Source organism: Monosiga brevicollis, genomic scaffold (assembly GCF_000002865.3).
Source record: "Monosiga brevicollis MX1 MONBRscaffold_6 genomic scaffold, whole genome shotgun sequence".
Classification (NCBI taxonomy): Eukaryota; class Choanoflagellata; order Craspedida; family Salpingoecidae; genus Monosiga; species Monosiga brevicollis.
Genome location: NW_001865043.1, coordinates 448,593 through 474,920, shown reverse-complemented (window position 1 = coordinate 474,920; position 26,328 = coordinate 448,593). Strand labels below are relative to the sequence as shown.

General features: G+C 53.9%; 4 protein-coding genes across 4 annotated transcripts; 3 read left to right on the top strand and 1 right to left on the bottom strand.

The window, feature by feature from the left end:
- Positions 1-4: 4 nt before the first annotated feature.
- Positions 5-7,825, top strand: MONBRDRAFT_24198 (uncharacterized protein; the record flags this gene model as incomplete). Its single annotated transcript, XM_001744621.1, has 31 exons — positions 5-361; positions 865-945; positions 1,084-1,172; positions 1,262-1,388; positions 1,481-1,528; positions 1,637-1,753; positions 1,831-1,933; positions 2,025-2,100; positions 2,191-2,288; positions 2,392-2,593; positions 2,737-3,007; positions 3,139-3,241; positions 3,398-3,525; positions 3,636-3,755; positions 3,835-3,909; positions 4,018-4,066; positions 4,147-4,318; positions 4,437-4,538; positions 4,623-4,726; positions 4,872-5,015; positions 5,319-5,449; positions 5,534-5,732; positions 5,817-5,971; positions 6,071-6,160; positions 6,228-6,334; positions 6,420-6,548; positions 6,800-6,938; positions 7,074-7,184; positions 7,259-7,381; positions 7,530-7,634; positions 7,745-7,825. 31 exons carry the CDS (start codon positions 5-7, stop codon positions 7,823-7,825), a joined length of 3,936 nt encoding a protein of 1,311 aa, XP_001744673.1.
- A 591-nt stretch (positions 7,826-8,416) lies between these two features.
- Positions 8,417-14,974, bottom strand: MONBRDRAFT_7030 (uncharacterized protein; the record flags this gene model as incomplete). The annotated part of the gene is made up of 7 exons (XM_001744430.1): positions 8,417-11,875; positions 12,011-12,274; positions 12,381-12,641; positions 13,205-13,327; positions 13,512-14,297; positions 14,394-14,754; positions 14,883-14,974. 7 exons carry the CDS (start codon positions 14,972-14,974, stop codon positions 8,417-8,419), a joined length of 5,346 nt encoding a protein of 1,781 aa, XP_001744482.1.
- A 2,111-nt stretch (positions 14,975-17,085) lies between these two features.
- On the top strand, positions 17,086-20,241 carry MONBRDRAFT_7029 (uncharacterized protein; the record flags this gene model as incomplete). The annotated part of the gene is made up of 6 exons (XM_001744620.1): positions 17,086-18,031; positions 18,162-19,022; positions 19,136-19,275; positions 19,613-19,693; positions 19,803-19,917; positions 20,030-20,241. 6 exons carry the CDS (start codon positions 17,086-17,088, stop codon positions 20,239-20,241), a joined length of 2,355 nt encoding a protein of 784 aa, XP_001744672.1.
- Positions 20,242-20,948: 707 nt separating this feature from the next.
- On the top strand, positions 20,949-23,333 carry MONBRDRAFT_15914 (uncharacterized protein; the record flags this gene model as incomplete). Its single annotated transcript, XM_001744619.1, has 11 exons — positions 20,949-21,115; positions 21,262-21,316; positions 21,425-21,556; positions 21,643-21,744; positions 21,868-21,959; positions 22,055-22,128; positions 22,225-22,313; positions 22,400-22,506; positions 22,608-22,676; positions 22,762-22,983; positions 23,111-23,333. The coding sequence occupies 11 exons, from the start codon at positions 20,949-20,951 to the stop codon at positions 23,331-23,333; spliced, it is 1,332 nt and encodes a 443-aa protein (XP_001744671.1).
- Positions 23,334-26,328: the final 2,995 nt, after the last annotated feature.

Genomic DNA, 26,328 nt, shown 5'->3' with positions numbered 1-26,328 from the left:
ATGGATGCCTCTGACTGTGTCTGTGTCTCTGTGTTGTGTGTCAATCTTTCCTCCGCCTCTCTGTCCCTCTCTGTCCCTCTCTATTCCCTGTCCCTCTCTGTCCCTCTCTGTCCCTCTCTGTCCCTCTCTGTCTCTCTCTGCTCCTCTCTGGCTCTCTCTGCTCCTCTGGCTCTCTTTGTCCCCAACTGTTTCTCTCTGCCCCTCTCTGTCTCTCTCGAACCAATTCATTCTTCGCTCTCTTCTCTCTCTCTTCTCTCTCTTCTCTCTCTTTTCTTCTCTCTCTCTCTTTTCTCTCTCTTTTCTCTCTCTTTTCTTCTCTCTCTCTCTTTTCCTGTGGTCGTGTGACCCATATTCGGCTGTGGTGTGTTGATCAAGGTTTGGAGCCCTCTGTCAGTGTGTATGTCGCAACTGCGGACTCTGAGCCATTTGACAGTGAAGAAGCAACAGCTGCTCGTGCTGGTGGTGGGGGGTCTGCATCGGCACCTGCACCTACACCTACACCTACACCCGCACCTGTGTGTATCTGCATGTGTGTGGGTCCCACACTTGACACTTGCTCATTCGGTTGCGTGTTCGGACGACGTAGCTCTGCCTTACAACCCACCGAAATCAATTCATCAGCGTTTTTCCACACATTGGGTGGCGCATTCAAGGCTGTGTCTTAAAAGTTGAAGTGGTCAGTGACATTTTCTTCTCTGGCTGTCCCTGCCATCAGCGCCCGTACCTTGAGCACCCACAATACAAGGCACCCTGCTGTGCCGCCTCTTTTACAACCTGGTCGTTCTGCATCGCCGCCGGACATTGTTGGTTCACACTGTGCGGACAGGCTCCGACATGGCCGATGCCCATCTCGCCTCTGTCAAGGAGGGCGAGGGCGTCCTCCGACGTCAACAGCTCAAGCAACAACGCCAGCATGTGATATCCATGGCCCGCCGCGAAACAAAGGTACGTTGATACCGCCAATTTCCCCCCGAGACCAAGCAAGGCTTTGTGCGCCTTTTGTTTTGATTTTCTTCTTGGCTCTGGGAGCTTCTTTGCGCCGCCTCGCTCAAAACGTTGATGTGCGCGTTTTCGTCCTGACAGGATTGGTCGTTCGAGACACCAGAAAAGGAACGCCTGCGTGAGAGCGATGCCCGTGAAGTCAACTGGGCTCGATGGGGACCATATCTGAGGTCGGCTCACACCGACCGACCGTGCCACTTCTGAGTCGGACCGCAGTCCTGACCTTGGCTCATGGTTGCTTGGTCCGATGCATTTACAGTGAGCGCCAATGGGGCACCGTGCGCGAAGATTACAGCGAGGACGGATCTGCCTGGGACTACTTTACCCATGACCAAGCCCGCTCCCGCACCTATCGTTGGGGCGAGGACGGCCTCCTCGGCATCACGGTGCGCTGGCTTGACACCTCACAGCGGCGTCGCACCCCCATCGGACGCAGCATATACTTGCTTCTCATGCTTTGACCTGTCATTCCCGACAGGACCGTGAATGCCGTTTGTGCTTTTCGCTTGCCCTTTGGAATGAGGAGGTGAGCATACTCGCTCGAAAAAAACAAAAAACCCGTGCTTCCAACCGCCGCCTTCCTTTGCGAGATTGTCGGTTTTCATCAGGCTCAAGGCTGCTTGCTCGTGCTTAGGACCCCTTTTTGAAGGAACGCCTCTTTGGTCTGAGTGGTCCTGAGGGCAACCACGGGGAGGACGTGAAGGAGCTGTACTACTACATCGACGCAACGCCCACCGCCAGCTACCTCAAAGTCAGTTGCCCCCGCTCCCTCCGATGGCCTCTCCGAGCACGAAATGACTGTCGTCTTCTTATCATTTTCCGCGCCAGGCCTTGTACAAGTACCCGCATGCCGCCTACCCCTACGAAGAGCTGGTCAAAGAGAATGCCGACCGCTCCAAGAAGGATCCAGAGTATGAGATCCTTGACACAGGTATGAACCGTGGCAGTGGCTTTATCATGCCAAGAATTCGCCGCCAGTTCCAATTGACAATTGCCATACCGCGTCTGAACCCTGAGATTAGGCGTATTCGACAACAACGCCTATTTTGACGTCCAAGCTGAATATGCCAAGAAAGGGCCCAATGACATCGCCATACGGTCTGTGCCAAACGTCGATGAACCCCCGACGCGAGCTCGCCATCTTTGTGAACGTCTCCCTTCACGAGCTTGCTGGCACTCCCTCCCCAGCCTGACCGTCACAAACCGGGGCTCTGAGCCTCACACATGCCACGTTCTGCCCAACCTCTGGCTGCGCAACACCTGGACCTGGGGCACCGAGGACGAAGGTTGGCCAGTCACCGTCATCGTCATCGCCACTGCCTTCTGCTTCTTTTTCTTCTTTTTCTCTCTCCCCTCCCCCCGCCATCTTTTACTCTTTTGTTCTCACAGTAACTTGTTGCCTCGTGACCTATGCATACATCTGCATTGCACTCATTCCCTGTGCCATGAATGTGCGCCACATGCTGCTAGTTGGGTCTAGCAAGGGCTACGTCAAGGAAATGCGAGGCCTGAACAGCCAGGGCATGGTCGAGTTTGAGGCCAAACAGGAAACCTTGGGGACCTTCCGCCTCATGGCTGAGCGCCGTGACATGTATGTCTTCAACCCATCTCCCCCTTCCGAGCAACTTGCGCTTGCCAAAGCTGTTGATGCCCAGCCCGGCCTAAATGTGCGCGAGTGATTGTCAACTCAAGGCCATGTTTTGCCTACTTTGGTGTCACACGTCTTGTCCGCAGTCAAACGACTCTTTTCACGGATAACGAAAACAACACAAAGCGCCTTTTTGCTGATGAGGAGCGGCGCCCAGCCAAAAAGGACGAGCTTGCAGATGAAGAATCCGACTCGGACGACCAAGTGAACGTCGCTGGCTCCCACGCCACGCAGGCTGAAGGCCAAGGCAACATTGACGGAACAGATCGTGGCCAATGCCGCAAAAAATGTTCCCAGTCGACTCCAGACAACGATGATGTCCCTCGCACCCCTGAGGGTGATCCCGCCTATGCCAAGGTAGATTTGTATTTCGTCGCTGCTGTGTCTTTTGTCTAGCGTGCATCTGCGCTTCCATGCAGGAAGCTCGGCGTTTTTGCTTTGATGGAAGCCACGGCAGCATCACAACTTGTCTGGTTCTGATCAAACAGGATGCTTTTCATGCCTTTCTCGTTGACGGAGATGAAAAAGCCGTCAATCCAGCCAAGACCGGCACCAAGGCCGCTATGCACTACAAACTTTCCTTGGAGCCTGGTTCGTGCACGCGTCTGCATGGCTGTTTGATTTTCTGCGCCTGGGGGACGTACCTTTCTCTTTTGTCCTATTTATTCTGCTGGAATTGGCATTCGTTCAAAAGCATCAAGCTGACGCATTTGGCCATGGTCTCGTCTCCCATTGCGCTATCATTAGGAGAAAAGCGTGTCTTGCGCTTGCGCCTGGTCGACTTTGACGATGAGTACTCCAAGCAAGATATCACAGCAGATGACAAAGAGTTTGGGCCCGACTTTGACGCCCTCTTTGAAACGCGTATCAAGGAGGTTTGTAAGCGACGCGACGCATTCCCTTCCCAAGGGATTTCTTTGCCTGATAGCTACACGAGCAACCCGCGCCTTAAAACAGGTCTCAATGAGAGTTTCGTTTGTCGCAGGCCGATGAATTTTACCAGCATCGGCTGAACGGGCTCACTGAGGAGCAGCGCCGCATTCAGCGCGAAGCGTATGCCGGCCTCATCTGGAGCAAGCAGTTTTACTTCTACATCGTCGATCAGGTAGGCAAGATAGAACGTGACAGCACCCCAACAAATTTTTCACGCGCTTCCTGCTCATGCGTTGTTCACATTTTCATAGTGGCAAGACGGCGATCCCAACATGCCGCGGCCACCGTCCCAGCATCCCAAAGTTCGAAATGAAGATTGGACTCATGTGAGTGTGACCTGCTTGCGAGTGGTTGAAGCTTCTTGCTTGCCCTCATGCCTTGCAAATGATGAGCTGATACTTTTCTGTCGGGTCGTAATTCTGCCCGGTTTGCAGCTGCACTCGCGAGACATCATCTCCATGTGCGACAAGTGGGAGTACCCATGTAAGGCGTTTGAGAACCAAAGCTCAAGGCACCAATGAGTGTGTGAGCGCTTCAAGTCACGCTGCGCATGGTTTTGACAGGGTTTGCTGCATGGGACCTGGCCTTCCACATGATTCCTATGGCCGTGATTGACCCTGGTTTTGCCAAAAACCAGCTCATCCTATTCTTGCGCGAGTGGTACATGCACCCCAATGGCCAGCTACCAGCATACGAGTGGAATTTTGGCGATGTCAACCCCCCAGTGCACGCTTGGTACGACGTTGTAGACCCATTGTTCGAGCTTTTGCCCACGGGAAGCTGTGTGCTTTGTTGTGCACATGCTAACACCACCCGGTTTTTTTTTTTTTTTTTTTTTTTTTTTTTTGCACAGGGCATGTTGGCGCGTGTACAAACTGACAGCGCCCCAGGGCCAGCGAGATTTGACCTTCTTGAAACGCTGCTTTCACAAGCTCATGCTAAACTTCACTTGGTGGTACGCTCGTCGATGAAAACCATCGCCCTCCGCAACCAGTATACCTGGCTGCAGCTCACCTGCACTTTTGCACACGGTATTTAGGGTCAATCGCAAGGATCCCTTTGACGAGCACATTTTCTCTGGCGGCTTCTTGGGCCTGGACAACATTGGCCTGTTTGATCGATCGCAACCGCTCGAACATGGTGGTAAGTGTGAGGTTTACTCCGAGTGCATCGACGCGAGACTTTTAAAAAAGCAAATCAGCGGTTGTTTCTTCTGGTTTTGGTTTTTCTGTATGGCACCTGATCCTCACCGTGCAAATTGGGTTGTTTCGATATCATCTGATGACAGAATTGCTGCAAGCTGATGGCACCTCATGGATGGCCTTCTTCTCTATTACCATGCTCGACATGGCCTTGGAGTTGGCCGTGCAAGACGAGGCCTATGAAGACATTGCCAGCAAGTTCTTCGAGCACTTTGTGCAAATTAGCCATTGTATGTGTAGCCCCCGCCCCGTTTGCAACAGTGAACGAGCATTTAAGCTTGAGAGCTCATAGCTCCTATACCGAATACAGCGATCAACACCCTTGGTGGGTCTGGTTTGTGGGACGAGGAAGATGGCTTTTATTATGATCAAGTTCGAGGCCACGACGGTGAAACCCAAGTCTTGCGTGGTCAGTCCCACCCCTCATTTGATGTTGGCACTGACTAGTCTCCCTTTCGTTTTTGTTCTCTTTCGCCGTGTTCTCCTTCGGCTCGACCCCTGCTAAGGACTAACTGGCCTTTGTCATTCTCTAGTGCGCTCCATGGTTGGGCTCATCCCCATGTACGCTTGCCTGGTGCTGGACAACGAGGTCTTGGACAAGCTACCCAACTTTCGCAAGCGCCTCAATTGGTTTCTCAAACACACTCCAGATCTGGCACAACAGGTATAGTCAAGGCCAATGAAATGTTCGAATGTTCGAGACGAGGTGAGTTGAGCACTTTTTTAACTCCAAGACTCGCGTTCTTAGGTACAAATTTCATGTGACATTGACAAGGACGAGGCGGTGAAGGAGCATACTCGTCGCCACTTGTTGGCCATTCCCTCTCGGGAGCGTCTCCGATGCCTGCTCGAGTACATGTTCGACGAGAAGGAATTTTTGGCGCCTTACGGCATTCGCTCTCTCAGCAAAGCCTATTCAGAAGAGCCATACGTGACCACGGTCAACGGTGAGCCTGCAAGCCCATGTACTCGTCAGTAAGGTTTCTTCCAGCTCGCCACTCACCTAATGCTGTCGACGGTCAACCTCGTAGAGGATGAGGTGAGCGTCGAGTATGACCCGGCAGAAAGCACCACAGCCCTTTTTGGTGGCAATTCCAATTGGCGCGGACCCGTGTGGTTCCCCGTCAATTTTCTTTTGATTGAGTCCTTGCAGCGATACTACTACTTCTTCGGCGATGATTTTAAGGTCAGCTTTCGGCTTGACGCGGGAGGGGCCCTGCCATGAGGTGAACATTGTGTACGAGGTGCTTGTTCGATTGACAACACTTTTTGACATAAAACGCAGATAGAAGTGCCGACGGGCTCTGGCCATCTTATGAATCTTCAAGAGGCCTCGGAGTATCTCTGCAAACGCCTTGTGTCTCTCTTTGAGAAGGTGCGGGCTCCGGAGTCGCTGACTGTAAAACAGCAAAACTGCAATAGCTGTGTGGGCGCTTATATAGCACGTTGGCGACATTCCTTTTGATTTCCAGGACAAAAAAGGCGAGCGTCCGTGCCACCGGCATGACTCTGTCAAGAACATTCACGATGACCACCCACTCTTCTACGAGTACGGGCCCACCTGGCTGTGTGTCATTGCAAGTAGAAAATATACTCACACGGCGTGCTCTTTCTTGTATTACGGGCATGTTTAGGTACTTTCATCCAGAAGAAGGACGTGGCGTTGGCGCCAGTCATCAGACGGGCTGGACAGCTCTTGTGGCACGCTGCGTGGACCTGATGTCACTGCACCATCACCGCCGTCTCTCGTCCTCGAGCGCGCCGTGAGAGTCGTTGTAACATGCCCACGCGCTCCAAAACAAATTGAGAATTGATATCTTCTCGCTCATTGATACCATGTCAAAGGCGCTGGCCAACAGCGCAAGTCGATGGTGCCCGAGCCACCAGAAGTGCACCAACCAACCCCAACCCTACGAACCAGCCACGAATCATCTCTTCATCTCGTCTCAAAACGAGATGAAAAATTTTGATTTTCATGTGAATTTTCTTCTTTTTTTTTTTCATTCATCATCAGTCAGTGTGAAGAAGGAAGAAGAGAGAGAAAAAATAGAAAAGAACTGCGGAAGTGGCGACGTCCTCGGCTCACTCTCCAAGTGCCCAGAAGGATGGACGCTCACTTTACGGAGAACTCGCGCTTTGAGTTCAGTGCTCAGGTTAGGACCCAACTCAGTCGAACAGCCTTTTGTCAAATCAGGGTCTAATCGGTTTTGAGCATCATCTCCCCACCCCAGCCCCGCCCCCTCGTCACTCACGGCCTGGTACTGTTTTGACGCGGGACCATGCTGTAGCATTGCGGATCAACCACAGGCCATGCGCGCTCCGAAACACATCTCCTTGACTTTATCGAGGGCCAGCGTGCGCTCGGCATCATCGCCACACACTCAACGATGGACGATCTGGTATGCACCCCGCTTACGCTCGAGGCAAATGTTGAACAACGCAACTTACTTTGTGACCGCTCGTTCACGTTCAGGTTATCGTCGTCCTCAATCGCTACGGCATCAAAGTCACTGACCTTGAGCAAGAAGAGGTTTTTTTTCGAGCACCACTCGAAACCATCGTCAGCGTCATCTACTACGTTGAACAAGATGGCTCTGTACGTGCTAGTCCCCACCCCTGTGCTTGTTGAGTGCCGATCAACCGAGAAACGGTTTGGTGGCCCTCTGCTCGAATGTCTCTTCTTTTCTTCCTTTTGTGAGGGGCAATGATTGACCGCGCCTTGGTATTGAACCTCATGCTTTTAGCACATGGTTGTTCTGGACACCTGCAAAGCACATGCCACCAATCATGGCTTCCACGTCTTCAAGTTCTACGATCAGGCATGTTTGGTCCAAAACGCTTTCTCGCGCGTAGGGCCTGTCTCAAGGTTCTTGAAGCAAGCCCGCACACTTCTGCTGAAACACGCATGCTTGATACGCTCATTGGCCGCCTGACCCTTTGCCGCCCGTGACGTTGACAGACGGCTGCGGAAACGTTTTCGCAGCGCTGTCAGGAAGCGTTTGCCTTGCTCAAGGCCAAGGTCGATGCTTTGGATGAGTAGGCTTAAGAGCTAGATTCCGATGCTCGCCATCCTTGATAAAGACCGGCCATTTATCTCTTCTCGCGCCGAGCGCGAGCTTGACTCAAATTAGGAGCGGGCTTGCAACCCAGCATTATTATACACGCCCTTCCCGCTTTGGTTGTTGGTGCCTTTTATTTTTCTTTTGTTTGTGATGTGGTTCAGCGTGTTTCATGCTCCCGTGCGGTGGCCAGTGGCTATCCCGTCAAGATCCAATCCTAAAACCTTCCGTTCGCCCGAGACTGCGAAGAGAGTGTTCGATTGTCTTCGCCCAGCAAGGAAAACGCAAGCCAGAAAGTTTTTTCGATAAATGCCTCTCAAAAAATTTTGCGCCAAACCAACAAGCATTGTCTCTGCAAGTCTCCTCAAATGTAAATCACCAGGGAGCACCCCAAAAATCGGCCTTATTCTTACTCGATGCAGTTACCTCCTCAGAAGCCCAGCTAAGTTCGTCTCCGCCCTCAGCCCTACAAGGAGAACACGGGAAGACAAACCAGCACAGAGACATAAGCAAAGTAAGACAACTTGCAAAACCAGCTCGGTTGGGATGGATGAAACCGCACACCACACTCTTCAAGAAGCGCAAGGCAAGAAAGTGTTGACATACCACGGACTGGCCTCAATAGGGTCCAAAATACCCGCCGAGAGACCCATGGTACCAGCTGGTGGATCCGAAACCGTACGGGCCGGCAAGTGCGACTCGTAAAAAGAATCATCACGACTCCCAAACATGGGGCCACTCTGTTCTTCCTGGCTCATCCACCAAAAGGTTGATTTCTTGTCCTGGTTGGTGGGTGGCATGGAAGCCCACGGATCGTGGCCACTCATTCCAGGCTGCGATGCGGTAGTCTCCACCACTGGGGCCGTTGGCAAAGCGTCCCCATCGTTCCAGACTGGCTCACTACCCGTCAAACTCGACCAGAGAGAACCTGTAGCGACTGGCTCTTCTGGGGCTGGTGGCAAGCCTCCTAGCCCCACGCCGGTGCCCCATGTGGTCATGGGATCGTGGCTGCTCTCTGCTGGCGGCAGAGGAACGGAGGGGCTAAAGTGGGGGAGAGGAGGCAGCTTGAACAAACCCGGTGTACTGGGAGTCAGCGGATCCGGAATCAGCGGTGGGCGCTCGGGTGTGCGCGGAATGGCATCTCGACCCCCCGCGCCCCGTGAAGCTCCCAGCTGCCGCAAGGTGGCCGATGAAGGCGAGAAGGGCGGGGCATCTGGTGACATGGTCATCGTAGGCGGGCGCGGTTTGCGATGTGGCGAGGTGGCTTCTGGCGCCAAGCCCACGCCTGGGGGCGATGGGGCCACGGTTGAACTTGCCGCGAGCTGACGAGGCGACAAACCAGCCGCCACTGCCGCAGCAGCTGTTGCTGGCCGAGCCGCGTTCCTGCCCCCTGCTTTGACGGGGGATGCTGGAGCTCGTCCCACCCCAAGCCGTTGCGCCGCCACCCGGCCTTCGTGCGTGGTAGAATTGGTGGCCATACGAGGGGAACTGGCCATCTTGTTTCGCCCTGCTGTCTGACGACCTGCCCGAAGAGTAGACGGAACATCGCCCTCCTCTGGACCACCGCCTGCTTGCGCAGCAAGCAACGCTTGAGCAATGATCGCATCCTTGTCAGCCACAGCAGGCATTGCTCCGGGTTCCTTCAAACTGGCGGCTGGACCCCGCCGGCGAACCTCTGCTGGTTTGTCCGGAGAGCGAGAGCCTGGCACGTGTACATGTGGCTGCCCGTCCGCGTAAACCGTGGGGGAGCGATCTTGGCCTCGGCGTGATGCTCGTGTGTCGCCTTCGGGATTAGCATCGGGAGCCTGTCCACTCTCGCGTGGAGAGCCTATACCACTTGCTGAGGTCGTTCCAGAGGTCTGTGCACTAGCTGATTCTTCCTGTGAAACATCTGCATGCCCACCACGTGCCGCAGTTGTCGAGTGGCTCACGAGATGTGCCTGAGAGTTGACTTGAGAGTGATTGCTGGTTTCAGCAGCGTGGCGGCCACTTTCCCGCCCAGCCGGACTGGCACCTGTAGCAGCGTGCGATTCGATGAGTGGCACTGTAGAAATGGCACGGCCAGAAGTGCCGGCTGTTGCCTTTTTGGATTTTTTCTTCCGGCGTGCGCGAGGTGATTGGTCGTGGTCGTGGTCGTGGTCGTGGTCGTGGTCGTGGTCGTGGTCGTGGTCGTGGTCGTGGTCATGGTCATGGTCGTGGTCATGGTCGTGGTCGTGGTCGTGATCGTGCATGTGATCTTTTGCAAAAGAATCCTCCCCGCCGTCTTGGTAATGGCCGGGTGTGTGATCATCGAATCCAGGGTTCCCTCTAGGTGAGACAGAGTTAACCACGTTGGCTCTACTCTCGAAATCTTCCCGGGATTTGGCATGGTTGTCATTGCCAGCATCATCACTGGAATCAAGGCGACCTTGCGCATGTCCTTGCGCGTGCTCTTGGTGCCGCCGTTGTGATTGTCTGTGTTGCGACGGCGGTTGCAGCTGTTGCGAAACATTGTCACTGACACTGTTCGATGTGCGTGTCTTGGTTCTGCGTGTCACTCTCACGCGTGATTTGAAGGGCAGCGCACCATCTCCGCCACATTCGACCAGCATGACCAAGACGCCCAGCGCAATCGAGACAAGCAAAATAGCAGGTTTGAGATATGGCGCCCACGTAGGTGCTGGAACGGCCTGGAAGCAGGGATTGAGCAAGTGCGGGGGAAGCGTAGCGACAAGCTGGAAAAAAAGTGGCCTGTCATTGTCCTTCAACTGCACGGTCAGCCGAGACCGGACTAAAGCGCTCGTAAAATCGGGTGTGTAACCAATCTCCAGTTGGTGCTCTGCCTGTGGTTCCAACACAAAGGGCGTGCAGTTGTAAATCTCAAAACCTTCGGCTTGACAGGGCCCTCCGTCAATGCCCATTCGAGTGACATGCACGGGCATATCTCCACGATTGACAACAGTAAAGTTGAAGCGAAAGGCATCGCCGACTCGGTGCCGCGAGGCTAGGGAGCCATTGGCGCCCGCACTTGCGGCATCTGGCAAAGAAATGGCCTCTGACCCGTTGCCATCGAGGAAGAGATCTGGATCCTCACAGCCCTGCAGATCATCTGACGTAATGCTGAGTACGAGGCTGCCGTTTCGAATGTTTGGCTGCGTTCGGGGAAAGCCAAAGGTCCCCTTGCCTCCGATAGCGTCGAGACGGACGGCCTCCATGATGCTGAGATTGTTGAGCAGCATCACGGCTGCAGTGGCATGCCCCACGACAATGGGCTTGAAGCTGAAAACAAGCGAGGCATTGCGACGTGGCGCAAGAATCAGACGATCCGGTCCTAAGACCTTGATGGCCGTGTCCCGCGCGGCGGTATCTGGGTGTAGCCGGCGCTGCGCCTCGGCGAACACGTCACTCGTGAAGTCAATCATAGGAAAGGGGTCGTAATCGGTGCGCATGTGCTGAGCATCCGAAGGCGAAAGCGCCAGGTGTGCCTCAAGTTGTGGTCCCAAACTCGTTTGTAAATAATGGCGGACCGTGGCCAACTGCAAAAGCAGGGGTTGTTGGCTGGGATTCGTCACCACAGCCTCAAGAAAGGAGGTTTGGTGAATCTGAGTCAAGGCAAACTGCAACGTGCGATTACCAAGCAGGTTGGGGCGGTAAAGTGCCGCAAACACATCAATGTGGTGCGGTAGTTGGCTCTCGGCATGGAGCGACACGCGAGCTGCAACTTTGTGTTGATTGGCTGCTCGCAGCTCTTGCCAAGCAGAGTGCGTCGCGGTCAGCTCATCCAAGTCAATGCGGTCAAGCTCGATGGACTTTGACGGCCAGCTGAAGGACCGACGCACGCGTGGCATGTAGTTGCGACTGTTGACTAAGGAGGACGTGTTAAACTGCACAGAGCCAAGGCGCAGGCGCTGACCCTGCAACCCACTGAGATCCTTGGGAAAGTTGGGATTACGCACAAACTGAATGCGCGAGTCAGTTGAGGACACCGATTCAATGCTGATGGACCGATTGTCCGGAATAAGCTCAATGTCAGCCGATGGCATGGCGGTCAGCTAGAATGCAAAGAAAAATGGTGCGAATGATGCAAATGGCCAGGACAAAAGTATGAGTGAAATGCCTCAGAATAAGGAGAAGAAGATTAAGAAGAAGAACAAGAAGAAGAAAAAGAAGATGGTCGATGCTCGCACCTGTCGCAAAGATGAAGGAAAGACTTCCTCGTCAACCTCATGGGACATATAGTATTGGTCGGGAAACGTGGGTGGGAACAAAATGGTCGTTGGTGACAAGTTCAACAGTTTGCGGCGACCTTCATAAGAAACAGGAATGTAAAGTGTGCTGTATGTTGAGTAAAGGCGCAATTCGCCGTGGAGCTTTCGCTCTTGGGGCTGGAGAAGCGTCACGTTGAAGGTCAGCACCATTCCCGGATCCATGGTGATGTTAATGGCCTGCACCTGTAAAGCAAAGCAAACCAGCAAAGTTCAGCATTTTGACTCGTGAGTCGAAAAGATTTGTTTCGGAAAGACAGGCCGAGGAAAATGTGATCAAACAGGGTCGAACCTGGCTCTCATCAACCTGATCATCGGCCGGCGTGGTGAGTGGCGCGGGCACATCTTGGTGACGTGCAAACAGCTTGCCGTACTCGACCACATCCAAAAGGTGTGCCGAGGGCGAGGTCTCAACCGCCGTCAGCTTGAGTCCCGGCACGTTGGTCGCGTAAGCTGAGAGCTGAACGCGCACTGAGTTGCTGTTGACCACTCGCAGCTGCAGCGTTTGAGGCTCCTCGACATCAAAGATCCCAAAGTCGATATCGTCATAGCGCTGCGTGACAATGGAGCCGGCGGGAAGAAAACAATGGAGCCACAAGCACAAGCAAGCGGAAGGACCACGTGGTGATGAGCATCAGAACACGTCTTGCAGTACGCAGTGGAGTGTGCCCAAAAGAAATGAAAAAAAAAAATAAAAGTAAACAAGCCAATGGACGAAGTGTGCAACGAGGAGAAGAGGAAGCACTGTGTGCTTGGGCGCGGGCAATGAGGCACGTGGTGGATGGGTTGCAAATGCCTCATCAAAGACCAAACGGTCCCCCCCATAAAAACGTCAGTAAGCAACGAGTTTGTTCTCGCCCGGGCGTATACCCACAAACGTCACGGCCTTGAAGGCACTCGACGTGCGGGAAAATAACCGGGCTGATGGCAATGTAACCATGACACAAAAGTCTCACACAAGCAGAAAAACAGCGTCGCTCGAGAACACAGCCACCGTGCACAAGCAGAAGACAATGACATTGGAAAAACGGCCTTCAAAAAAAGAACAACAAAAATAGCAGCGGACGCTAGCCAGTCGGGCTAGTGAGGTTTGAGCGGGCAAGTAAGGAATCCTACCTTGTCGGTCACAGTGTAGCCAAGTTGGCCATTGTAGGTGAAAAGAGGAACATGAACGCGAAGAGCAGATTCATTGGTGGCAATGGTCAGAAACTGAGTCAGAGCAAGATCCGTGCTGTTGGCCTGAAAGGTAATGTTGTATGACTGACTCTGGCCGGGAGCCAAGACGTGCCGCTGTGCAGAGCCCTCCAACTACCGAGGCCAAAAAGCGAATGAGCTCATGCAATATGCAATATGCATGCCTCGGAATCCCACCGCCATGCCAAATGCATGGTCCCTTGACCCTCACATGGCATGGGCAACTTACCTTGAAGAGGTCACTGATGTCTCGCGGGACAGTAAAGTTGACGAGCTCAATGGCACGGGGATGGGTATTTAAAACCGTGAAGCGGCGGCTTTGGCGTACAAAAGGTGGACCTTCAACGTGAAAGCAAGTGTCAACAAAAGGCAGGTCCAAGGCCCCCTCCTCAAATTGGGCACGAAAGGGGACGTGAATTGTGTGAACGCCCGCCTGCAAAGGCATACGATAATCGATCTGCACAATGCCCTCATAAACGCCGCATGCATTTTGCAGACGGCCACTACCCAGGGTGAGGGTGGCTACGCGCGTCCAGGTGAAAGGTTGAAGGGAGAACTTGTCCTTGCGGTGGTGCACGGCGACAGTCGGACAAATGCGCGTGGCGTTGTGAGAGTGGGCACAGCCCACCACGCGGAGGTCAAGTATTTGGGCGTTGGCCTTTTCGTCGCTGGAACGGTACAGCAGGGTAACCGGGCGATGAAGGGGTGGGTCGGAACGCGTGAGGGTTCCAAAGTCAATCATGTCCCCGGGGCCGAAGAAGAGGCCGTCTTGTTGAACAACATCAATGGTGACAGGGATGATGGCGTTGCTGGCACTGTGATTGGTGCGCACATTGATGTAGCCCTGTAGCAAGGTGGGTTCGTTGCTCGTCACTGTTGCAATAAAAACAGGCTGATGAACGCGAGGCGGTATGATCCAATTGCGCAACGGGGTCTCGCCATTTTCGCTGTTGGCGCTGAAGAGTGCGGCCACCTCTACGTGAATGTCCTTGAGACTGGTGAACACCTCTTGAACCTGTCAGTCGAATGAGGTCCACAAAGCAGTCAGGCGGTGCGTCTTTGACACGAGCATGGGACCAAGGAGCAAAGCCAACATGGAAAATGAACACACCATGAGGGGGAACGGGTGGGGGTTGAAGACGCTGACGGTCTGGGCGAGGCGCAGCTTGGTTGGGATGCGTCCGTGCACCAGTGGGCGCAGGCGTAGCTCATTGGGCACGGCGTCACCAAACACTTCATAGAGAATGGGGCCTTGTGAGGTGAGTAGAGTAATGTTAGCCTCCACGGGCCCCAATGTCTCGCTCATAAAGGCAATGGTGAAGGTGGTGTTATCGCCCGGTGCCACCACCGCGTGCTCAAACCATGAGCTATGAAAGTCGTTGCTGTTGCTTGAAATGCTGTAAAGGTGCAAATCAGCTCGTGGATTGCCGTTGACAACCGTGACCACGCGTTCTGCGACTTTGCACAGTTCCCTGCGAGGCAAGGCCAAGTTGAAGCACGTTCGAGGACAAGAATAAGAAAAACAGAAAAAATACGAGTCCAGAGCCAAGACAGAGCAGGTGGGGTGTCCGAGAGGCCTTTGTGGCAAGCGCGAGCTTACTGCTGGGGAAAGCGCAGAAAAGGAGGGACCAGCACTGGTGGATGTTGGCCTTCCACGATGCCCTCGCTAAACATGACATCAAAGAGAGCCATGGATAAAAGAGCCGAAGAAGATGAGAAGGTAGTCTGCAATTCACCATGCAGACCGGCCCCGCGCTGTCGATGCGATGTGAACAAGAGTAGGCCCTGACTTGCCTGGTTTTGGGACGCGGGGCTTGACCGGGGAGAAGAGTGAAGTCGGGATTATCGGTCTCTGTGATAACTGTGAGGCAGCGCAAGCAAACCACGGGCAGTCAGAGGACTGTCTGTCAACCAAATGCTTCAAAGCGGCCTGGTGCGAGGGCGTACCCCAGCCGGTGGATGGCGCCAGCAAAGCCGAGTCCAACGCAGCCAGCGGCATGATAAGAAGAAGGACAAAGGCCACGGTCGCCATTTGTCGAGCTCGCACGGCCTGTTCCAAGAAAGAAACAATTGTGAATGACACGCACGTGTGGAAAAAACAAGTGGGCCAGGCCACGAGAGAAAAGCAAAAGCGCAGGTCAAGTGCAGCGTACGTCGAAGAGAGCCATGAAGGCGGTCTGCGGTTGAGTTATGGCACCGCTCGCGTGTCTAACACAAAGAAGCGAGAAAATGCATGAAAAGTGGCGGCGGGCGCAAACCAAACGAGAATGCGGCTCGTCATGCGGCGAGAAAAAACTGCTGCTTGAACATCAAGAGCAGACCAGGAGGACGGCAAAAAAAACAAAAAAAAAACCAAGACGGCAGGGTTGCTGGCAGAGGGGCGGCCATAAGGGCAGCCTCGCCTCGCTGAGAAAGGCGTGCCAACGTGGCATGCACACACCCCAAACGTTTTAGAAGCATTTGCAGCTTCAACATGGGACAGAGAAAAGGGGCACAAACGGCAACCCAACAGGCAGCGCGCGTCACGCCAACCAAGCAGGACCTTTGACAGCCCTGTTGAGCTTGTTTTGGAATGCTGGCAAAGGCCGTTGTGCCTCAGGCTGCCATTGCGGTGACGCGTGCGGGCTATCCTAGTTTGGCCCCCTTTGCTCGCACAACAACAACAACAACAACAACAACAACAACAACAACAACCAGGCACACACACACACACACACACAAGCAGCAGCAGCAGCAGCAGCAGCAGCTGGCTCACCTAGAGTGCAGCGCACGAGCACAGCAGCCCGTGTGGATATGTATAAGTGACCCAGCGGTCCGCTGGACAGCTGGGCACCCTAACTACCCTCAGAGATATCCCAGAAAGGGCCGATCAGAGACAAAACGGGGGCCCAGCAGGTCAAACGGCGCTGCCGTTTCACGTCCTGCTTTCAGCTTCGCACCCCCCACACACATGCACACACACTAAAAAAAGAAAAATCAGAAAAAAAACCCAAAAAAAAACATAAAAAGAGAGAGAGAGAGAGAGAGAGAGAGAGAGAGAGAGAGAGAGAGAGAGAGAGAGAGAGAGTGTGTGTGTGTGTGTGTTTAAGTTGTTGTTCACTGTGTGTGTGTGTGTGTGTGTGGTGTGTGCGTTAACGTTCCAGTGAGGCTCGTTGACCAAACAACACTCTTCCACTCTCATCTAGCTACCAGATGAAAGTTCTCAAAGACATTTGGTAGTGCCTGCCACGACTCATCCGCTATTTGTCAGATACTTTTGTCAGACTAAATCATGCGTGGGGCGTTGACAACCAAACACAACATTTTGCGCCCTCTACTCTCTCTCTGCTCTCTGTTCTCTCTCTGCTCTGTCTGCTCTGTCTCTCTGCTCTCTGTGGCTGCGGGCGTGTTTTGCTGGCTGGCTGGCTGGCTGGCTGGCTGATCGTTGTTGTTGTTGTTGTTGTTGGAGTATGCAGGTCAGGGTTTGAAACACAAAACACAAAACGCGATACAGTGCCGCGCTGACGGATGAGGTGGTATTGTGAGCGGCCTTATCAAGCCGGCGAGCAAAAGGAAGTTGGACGGCTGTGAAACGGCCCTTGCGCTGTTTCTGTTCCTTGCCACCACCAGCCGCAGACCCGAGCAGGCCTCGACATGGTGTCCGTTAGTCCTGCCCACCTTATGCCACGGCATTGAGCAAAAGCCTTGATCCAGCAAGCCCCATTTCTCAAACGCACTTCGGGAGACGGCTCTGGCATTGTCCAATTCACGTTGCCCGAGAGCCACCGCTGCTGTTCATTTGGTCTTGAGCGTAGACCGGCGCGATGGGCTGCACCTCGAGCCTAGCCACGGCCGTGGACGCCAACTCGGTCGAGCGCGCGTTGGAAATCGAACCCGGTCGGCCACCCTCGCCCCCCACCCGACATCGGCCCCCGCCCGCCGCACCGTCCTCTGGGCGCCATGCACGCTCCCCGCGCCGAAATTCCATCCCAACGCAAGCCGAGATCGAGGCTCGAAATCTGCATCACTCTTTCGACGATGGCAGCACAAGTGATGATCATACCCACGCCCGATCTGAGGCACAAGCAAAAGAAAAAGACCTTGACAATGCCCCACCCACGCCACCCCTCTCTCCACTTCCCTCCCCGCTCGCTCGACCCCAACGCAGCATCCTCAAGCGACGTGTCGTGCCACCGGCCACCAATGAAGCTGCAGCTCCGCCTCCGGACGAGCCGAGTCGCTCATTTCGTGTCACTTTTGCCGCAACCAATGAGTATGCGTCTGCCCCCGGTTCTTGCTTCAGCTCAAAGGCATCCTCTGCCGCACCGACGCCCACCAGTCTGATGGCTTTTGACGATGAGCCCCACGCTGGCCTACATCGCCACGATACGCCCATGCCTGCGACCCCGGCCCCACCCGAGCTGACACCAGAACCATTGACCCCCCCACCACCAGGATCCATCACCCCAGAAACTGACTCGAGCTCTCCAGCCCTCACTCCCGATGTTCCCTCATCCAACGCCCTCACTCCCGATGTCCCCTCATCCGATGCCCTCACCCCTGATGCTCCGGCATCGCTTGAGGGCACTGGTGCACCACAAACCAATGACGTCCCACCTGCAGACGATGCCCTTGCCGCAACGCCCCAAGCGGTGGTGCCCCCACCTGCTACACCGGCGTCGGGCTTTGAAGCGCCACATGACCTGGCTGGATTTACCAACGCCGAAGAGTACGAGGCCGCCCTCCTCAAACATGCTCGAACCCAATCCGGTATGTGTTTTATCCCCACGTCTTCTCCCCACGCGAGCTTTGAAGACTGGGTTTGACCTTATTGCGGCCTTTGAAGACTGGGTTTGACCTTATTGCGGCCTTTGAATATGCCGTCTTTCCCGATTTGTAGGCGCGGCCAACCCGGGTGACTACAGCGAGGCTGTCGGGGGCTCGCAAGCTGAGTACGAGCAAGAAAAGGACTTTGAAAACGTGATGACTAACAAAGAGGGACAACAAGACGCTGGTAGGCATGCGCACCACACCCTCGCTTTGCCACGATGGGGCTTGACTCTTCATGCTTGGTTGGCCCGGCTGCCGATGAAAGCTCATGCCGGGTTTGGTAATTTAGGCCCGTTTGCGCTTCGACTGGTAGATGAAGCAGAGCGCAGTACCGGGCGGTGGCTGCGCACCTTGAATCAGCAAGGCCTCTGTTTTCTTTACGTTCACACCGTGACGCACGAGATTCGCGGTACCAAGCCCGACGACTACGTGGACGATGATGATGGATTGGCAGGTGCACCCTCGGTGGCTGAAGCCAACCAGCACCTTTTGCCGTCGCCACTACCCACCTGGGTCATGACGCATCATGATTGGCGACCCTTGCTCCGTTTCGCAAAGGCGATTTTGCAACAAGTAATCGTCATGCTCGTCCCTGCACCTGGGGATTACGAGGCGCTGAGCAACGACCTGCTAGAGGCCGGCCACGTTGTTATCAATACGCGGCCCCTCGCCCTTCCCTTTGCACGAACACGCATCAAGGTGCCAGATGCACTGGATACAGCTCGACGCCAGCTCTGCGCCGCGCTGCGAGACGGACAAACTGTAGTCTTGGACCTTCATGATACATGTCCTGCCTTTCGGGATAAAATCTGGAGCAACAATAAATTCTGCAACCAATTACCACCGCAGCTCTTGGATGCCCGCGACCGAGAGTTTTACCACTCCGTCTTTGATCGCGCAAAGGGAGATGGACCCCCATCCATGCACGAGGGTGAGTGATTCAAGTTCAAACCTCTTGCTTGGTGTGATGTCTCGAACCATACAATGCTGGGATGCTTGAGCATCAGTTGACAAACATCCTCGCGTGAATCTCTTTTTTGACAGGTTTCCGGGCCGTCGTGCTCGCCCAGATGAGTGAGCAGCAGGCACGTCGAGAATTGCAGGCAGAAGTGCCCACGACGGAATTGGCTTACGTGACGCTTGCAGCGCAGCCACTGCAGCCCCTATGCTACCCCACCCATCGGGTACGCTGCCGCCTTGATGTGATGTCTTTTTGTTTGCTTGCTTGGTAGAAGGGGGGGGAGGTCGCTTGTGTGTTTGCTTGCTTTTGCTGTTTACCCCAACGACATTTGGTCCAGGCATATGTGGTTACGTTCTCATCAAAGCATGTTGTTACAGCTGGGGGAGCTGGTAGGCGAGCTGCGTGAGCGTCAATCGACAAAGCCATGGCTGCTGATCAACGCCGACTCGGCCACCTTGCATGTTCTTCAATTCCTGCCAGTGTGTCTCTTCTTCCGATGCTTACCCAGCACAAGACTATCGAATGGGCTTTCGTCTCACCTTGCAATCGCTTTGATGCAGGACGTCGAAGTCCTCTCCGGTCTCGTGCCCCTGAGTGATGCAACGTTGCTGGAGAAACAGCAGCGCAAAGTTCGACGCACGGTATGTGCCCAACGTTGATTTGTTGACTCACGCTCAAAGTTTCCAGCCCCCGCGTGCCCACCAGGCGAGTTCTCGAATTACTCGCACATGCTGATGCGGGTGTGCGTAGCTGGCTCTGGCATTGCGTCATGGAAAATTGCTGGTGATCGAGGCTGGACAAGACCCGGGCTGGACGCTCACGGATCTGGCGTCTTGGTGTAACCTTCCAATCGCCTTCTTTCTAGGTAAGCATGCCCCGTCGCTGAATTTATGGATTTGATGCCAGCGCTCGGTCTCGCTGCAAGCTCATTGCGAGCTTGGGTCACCTATTTTGCGCTTTGTTTGTTGCGGCTGCAGGTGCCATGGAGCCCCAGGAGGCTGCTGAGCAGCTTTTTGAAGCTGAGGATCGTGAGCACGGCATGGCGGTGGTCCGAGCAGGATTTGGTCTGATATTTTCCACCAATCACGCGACGTCGCATGGCGAGGCTGTTGTACAGCTGGCGCTGACGGTCCCGTGGACGGCGCTTGCGGGGTGTGTGGCTCTGCAAGCAGCTGAATCCGACGCGTAGCGGCCAACCAACTTTAGGTTCAGCGTTTGGCCGAGCCGAATTTTTACAGATCATCCATGTTATGACAATGTGCACATAGTAGAGGCCATCTCATGATGAAAAAGCTACAGACGAACCGACCACACCAGATCAAATCAAAGTCGCCATTTGTCCTGCCGTTCTGAAATCGAAATCGATCTAATGAAGTTCAGACTAACCTAAAATCTCAGGTTTTGATCGGTCGTCGAGATGAAAAGCTGCGCCTGGGCCAGACATTATCTGTGGAATCATGAGGACAGTGTATACATGTCATCTCACGCGTTTGTCAAGGTGGATGTATCCACCTGAGCTCTTCCTTTGACAACACAAAAAAACAGGAAAAAAAAAAAAAAAAAAAAGGGGAAATTGTCATCAAATACAAGTGGTAGTCCGTTTCAACATGAAATTGGCGAAATTTTTTTTTCGAATTTTTTTTCGCACACACACACACACACACACACACTTTTATTTTTTTTGTTTCTTTGACGCTCTTCCGGCGGTTTCGGCGTGAAAGGAGCCAGAGGCAGTCGCTGTCAAATAAGCAGGGTTGGGGCGCCACAGGCATCAGCTTGAAGCTTGGATTTATTGGGTCCTTGTCCTTGTGCTGGGTGGTGTTGTTGGCGGCACCGTTCCAATCGGATAGCAAACTTGGCGGTCCAGTGGTGTTTGGTGACGCCGGCACGATGGCGATGACATCACAAGTGCGCATTGTCTTGATTGGCGACCGTCATGTGGGCAAGACGTCACTCATCACCTCGCTCATGAAGGAAAAGTTTGAGGAGGAGGTTGTGCCTGTTCTTTCAGAGCTCACCATTCCCGCAAGTGCCATGCCCGAACCCGTCACGACCCACATTGTGTATGTCCTCTCGAGCCTGCTCCTTTACCTCGTACAATCATGTGTTTGAACCGGCTCGCGTGGCTGTTCCATTTCATTCTGATCCTGGCTGAAGGGAAATAATGATACCTTAACCTATTTCTCTCGCACTAATCGCACGTACTCAGGGACACGTCCTTGCGCATCCAAGATGAAGAGGCCATCATGGCCCAAATCCGAGAGGTGTGCGCTCACGGCTGGATGGGACGGATATGAGTTTTAGAGAGGCGCTCTGCTAACCGCCTCATGTGGCACTCATGTATCATGACTGAAATGCAATGGTGTACATAGGCGGACGTGATTGGACTCGTCTACTCGCTTGCCTCGCCCGAGACCATGGAACGGCTTCAATCGTACTGGATGCCACTTGTGCGCCGCTCCGTGCAGAATGACACCAAGCCCGTCATTGTCATTGGCAACAAGGTTGGGCGACGAGGTTTTGGATGGGGAAAGAGACTTTCCTTTGCTTACCGGTTTGCTCGATTCCTTGCGTGTGCTCGGTTGCACAGAGTGATCTCTCCAAGACCGGTCCTGCCAGCCAAAGCGAGCGCCTGCGCAAGTACATTGAACCTCTGATGACCACATACATCGAGGTGGAAACCAGTATCGAGGTGCGGTGGCATGTTTTTTGGCCATTCCTACCCTGTTGTCAACCTGAAGGACGCCCAGTGCCTCACAGCTCCCTTGTCTGCTTCTCTGCCAAATGTTGCTTGCGTGTGCCATCATGTTGCCAGTGCTCCGCGAAGGCTCTGACTGGAATCAGCGAAGCGTTTCGCTACGCGCAAAAGGCGATTCTGTATCCCATTGCTGCCATCTATCATCCCCAGTAGGTTTGGCGTGTCGCCACATTTCTGCTTCTGGTAGTACATTCGTTTGAGAGTAGCACAGCTCAAATTCGCCCATGCCACGCCTCTGGTGTAGGCGCTACGAGCTCACGCCAGCTGCTAAAAAGGCAATTGCACGCATTTTTTTCATCTGTGATACAGATCGTGATGGTTTGTCCACGTCATGTCAAACCGTTTGTCCAACGCGCAGGGTCCCCGAACTCCTGGTCCGGGCTCACTCGCCCTGTCGTCGCATCCTGTTGCCAGGGCTCTTGTCCGAGGCGGAGCTCAACTCCTTTCAAGCTACCGTTTTTGGTCAACCTTTGAGCCAAGCCGAGCTCGCGTCGATCATCAATGTGCGTTTATCCTTGTGCATGACACACCCGTGGCGGTCTGCACTCACCGCTTGTATCTGGTTTGCGCAAATCGTCAATACCTTCAGATTGTCCAGTCATCCCTGCCACAAGGGGTCGAAGATGATGCGCTCACCTTGGAAGGCTTCGAGGCCGTGTTGAAGCTCTTTGTGGAGCGCGGTCGCTTGGAAACCACGTTTGTGATTGCTTTGACCTCTCTGAAGAATATCTGATCACTATAGCCTCTCACTGCTTTTGTGCCACGGGTCGCATCCTGAACTCTATGCACGCAAACAGGTGGCAAGTGCTTCGTCGGTTTGGATATCAGAACGACCTCACGCTCTTGCCAGCATACATCCGCCCCGAGTATGTCTTCGTCTTGGCGTTCTCCGGCCTTGCATGCAACGTGGTGACCTCACGGCCAGCGTTTGCTTGGTCACATGCGACTTAGGCTCGAGGTGTGCGAAGATGCTATCGCCGAGCCTTCAGAGCAGGCCATCAACTTTTTAACACAATTGTTCAATCAGCACGATGAAGAAGGTCGCGACTTTTTGGACAAAAACCAGCTCGATCACGTCTTTGCTCCCACCCCAGGCATGCCCTGGGCCAACGACATTCTTGTCGAAGCGCCCGACGCCAGCATGTCATTGAGCAACTTCCTGGCGCTCTGGCGGTGCGTTGTTATCTCGTGTGGCACTGAGATCCGTTGAGAAAGTCTAAACCAGCCTTGCCTTCTGCACGACCTGAGCCTTCTGCACGGCCTGATGCCCGATCATCCCACTGTTAATTTGCTCGAACAGGTATTTGTGCTACGTCGACGTGGGACTGTTTATGGAGTACATGGCGTATCTTGGCTTTACACTCTGCAGCCGTCAGCTGGAGCCCAACGTGGATGGGGATTCAGTATTGCAGGCCGTGAAGGTTTCACGTAGTCGACGGGATGAACGTGCGGCTGGCGTGTGCAACCGTGATCTCTTTATTTGCCGTCTCATCGGTCGCCGCGAGAGTGGCAAGGTGTGTTGATGCCGCTCACGCACACAAACACACCGGATGAGGAACGGGTCCTGCAAAAAATGCAAACTCACTGCTGTGCTGCACTGCCTTGGAAAACAGTCCACCTTGCTGCAGGAGTTGGCCAATAGCGGAACTCGGGCAATTCTGGGTCGCCGACGGGGACGACGTATTGCGCTGGGTGCTATTACTACCAACAAGGGCCCTCGCTATCTTTTGGTTCGTGCAGCCTCGTGTTAGCTTTGCCATTGTCAAAATGAAAAAATATGGGTCCAGGCTCATGGTCTGGATGTGCCCATTGACACTGGTGGTTTTAGATGGAGGAGTTCAGCATGGACATTGGGGCCTCTGAGGCCGTGGCCTCAGCCGAGTGTGCAGCACAGTGTGACGTCGTTTGCTTTGCTTACAATCAACATGATGGAAGCAGTTTTCAAGACCTTGTTGAGCTGGCGGTAGGTTGAATCAGCGTGGCCGCGAAACCTGAACCCCTTCCCGGTCATATATTTTGTATTCTTAGTCTTTTCAAGTCAGCCTGTGTTCTAAAATTCCAATGTTTTAATTTTGGTGTGGCGGGCGCGAGCAGGAGCAAGTCGTTCGCCCAGGACCCCACGTCATGTTTGCGGCTTGCAAAGGCGATCTCAGTGCGGCAGTTCAGGTTGGTCCATCGCTCCTTTCATTCTGTCCGCATCTGCGAATCGCTGAGCTTTGCCAAAAATAATGAAACGGTGCTCTTGTTGACTGTCAACCTACAGGACGTGTGCGACCAACCTGTGGACTACTGCCGGGCGCACAAGCTTCCAGCGCCCATTGTCGTCAGTGGTGTGGACCGCGATGCACACCCACCTCAGCAGCTGTTTGACGCGATTGGCAACACCTCTCTGTTTCTGTACGTCAAATGCTTGGGTGCACAAGAGTTGGTGCAGGCGTTTCACTCTTCCCCGCCATGAGGCGAGTTTTTAAAGCATGGAAGAGTGTGATGGCGCTAGACACTCATTTCCTTTTTGGGGCCTCACTTGACCTTGTGTAGGGCGGCGCCCAAATCGTCACTCGACTCGAGCAGCGGGCTTTTTGCCAGTGCACCCCTCCGCACGTTGGGTGCCATTATTTTGTTGGGTGCCATCGGCTACGGTTCCTACCGACTCATCCAGAGGTCAGTAAGCGTCGGCAGGTGCCCAATCACAATGCTCTGTTCGTGAAATCGGTCTCTGATGTGACGGCGCTGCCAATGGCTTTTTAGGCGGGTTGGTGCAGCATGAGAGCATGAGGGGTACATGTACAGCCGTAGCCGCGCTATGTCTAGATCTGTTTGTTCTGTGATAGAAAAATTGCAACGCTTGACTATCATTGCCGCTGATGAACACTGTTGACACCTCAATAATGAATACCATCCTCACTTTCATGATTCTTCGTACTGTACCAAAGGCGACCAAGGGTGCAGGCCAAGGATGAGCGGGAATAATTGAGATTATTGGGGTTGATGCGCTGGGGGTTTGATTAACTTGTAAGTCACAGAAACATGGGGTTTCACGAACGGAGGAGGGAACAAAAAAGTCGCGAGTCTGGCGGGCGTGTCTAGTTGGCCCATGCCGCCAGATTGGCCAACTCGTCGTCGTCTTCGGCTTGTGCTGTCGCTTGGGGCGTAGATTGAGGCACTGGGAATGTATTGCGACGGGGAAAAGACAGTCAAGGGTACTGAGATGAGCTGTTCGGAAACGCGCAAGAGCCGACCACAATGCACATGGACCAACCTGCAGGCATGTCAAGTGGTGTATCAGGCATGGCCATGCCAACATCTGTGTCAAGAAGTTCATCTTGCAAGTCACTCTCCAGCTCCGCGTCCAGCTCGGCCATAAGATCATCTTCATCCACGGGGGCACCGAGAATGGGCTGGCTCAGCATATCTGTAACTTCTTCTAACCTTTGCATCTGTAACACAAGCCCACGGCGATAAGCATATCTGTGTACGGAAAAAAAGAGGGGGGGGAAGCTTTTGTAGTGTCGCCTTTGTGGTGTCGCGGAAGGAACCTACATCTTCCTGGATGTCATCCAGCTCGTCAGCGAGCTTGTCTGCATCAATACCTGTGGCAAAGGGTAAAGGGTTAGCGCTCGCAAGCTAGCAGCATGGCCAAAAAACAACAAAAAAACAAATCAAAACAGGGCTCAACGAGGGTAACTAGGCGCAGCAACCCACCTTGAGCCCGAATGGCTTGTTGACCAGCACTCATGGCATCCACTGCGCCCTTGTTCAGCGAGGCAGTTTCCAAACTAAAACGCTGCGCTTCCATGTTCTCAATAATGCCTTCAATCTGCTGCATTTGCTTCTCCAGGCGGGCCTTGCGCTTCATAAAAGGCATGGCTTTTTGCTTATTGCCCTTGTTGGCTTTGACGGCGGCCTTGGCCTGGGCCAGCTCCTGGGCGATGCGCTTCTCAATTTGCTCCTTCTTCTTGCCAAAGGCGTCAATTTGCTGTGATGATTAATGAAGGGAAGATGTCAAAAAATGGGTTGAGACCATGCCTCGCGCTGGTAGCAGCAGCTCGAGATGGCCGGGGCAGGTTATGTCGAGGCTAGCGCCACAAAGTAAGCTGACCTCATTAATCTGCTGGATGGCCCCAGTCAGCTTGGCCTGCGCGTTGGGGTCGACATGTTGCTTGCTTTGGCCGCTGGAGCCGCCAAACAGTTTGGTCATCAGACTCATGATGGCGTTGACAGTGACAAATGTCAGAGCTGGTAGAATGTCAAAGCCGGCGGTGGTGGTGCAGTAGCGCGCGGCAAGACTGGTGGGTACCGGAAATAAGCCACAAGGTATTGTGTGAGGCAAGACGTGACGCGGACTAAGGTTATCTCACATTGACAATAACAATGACACCAGAGGACGAGTTGTACGCGCACATGGCTCACCACAACAAGGACTTGCCAGAACCGTGTACGCTTGGACGCAACAACGATCCGAGGCTGCAAAGACCCAACAAGCACTGATCGTCACTGCGGGCCGACTTCAATGGATCA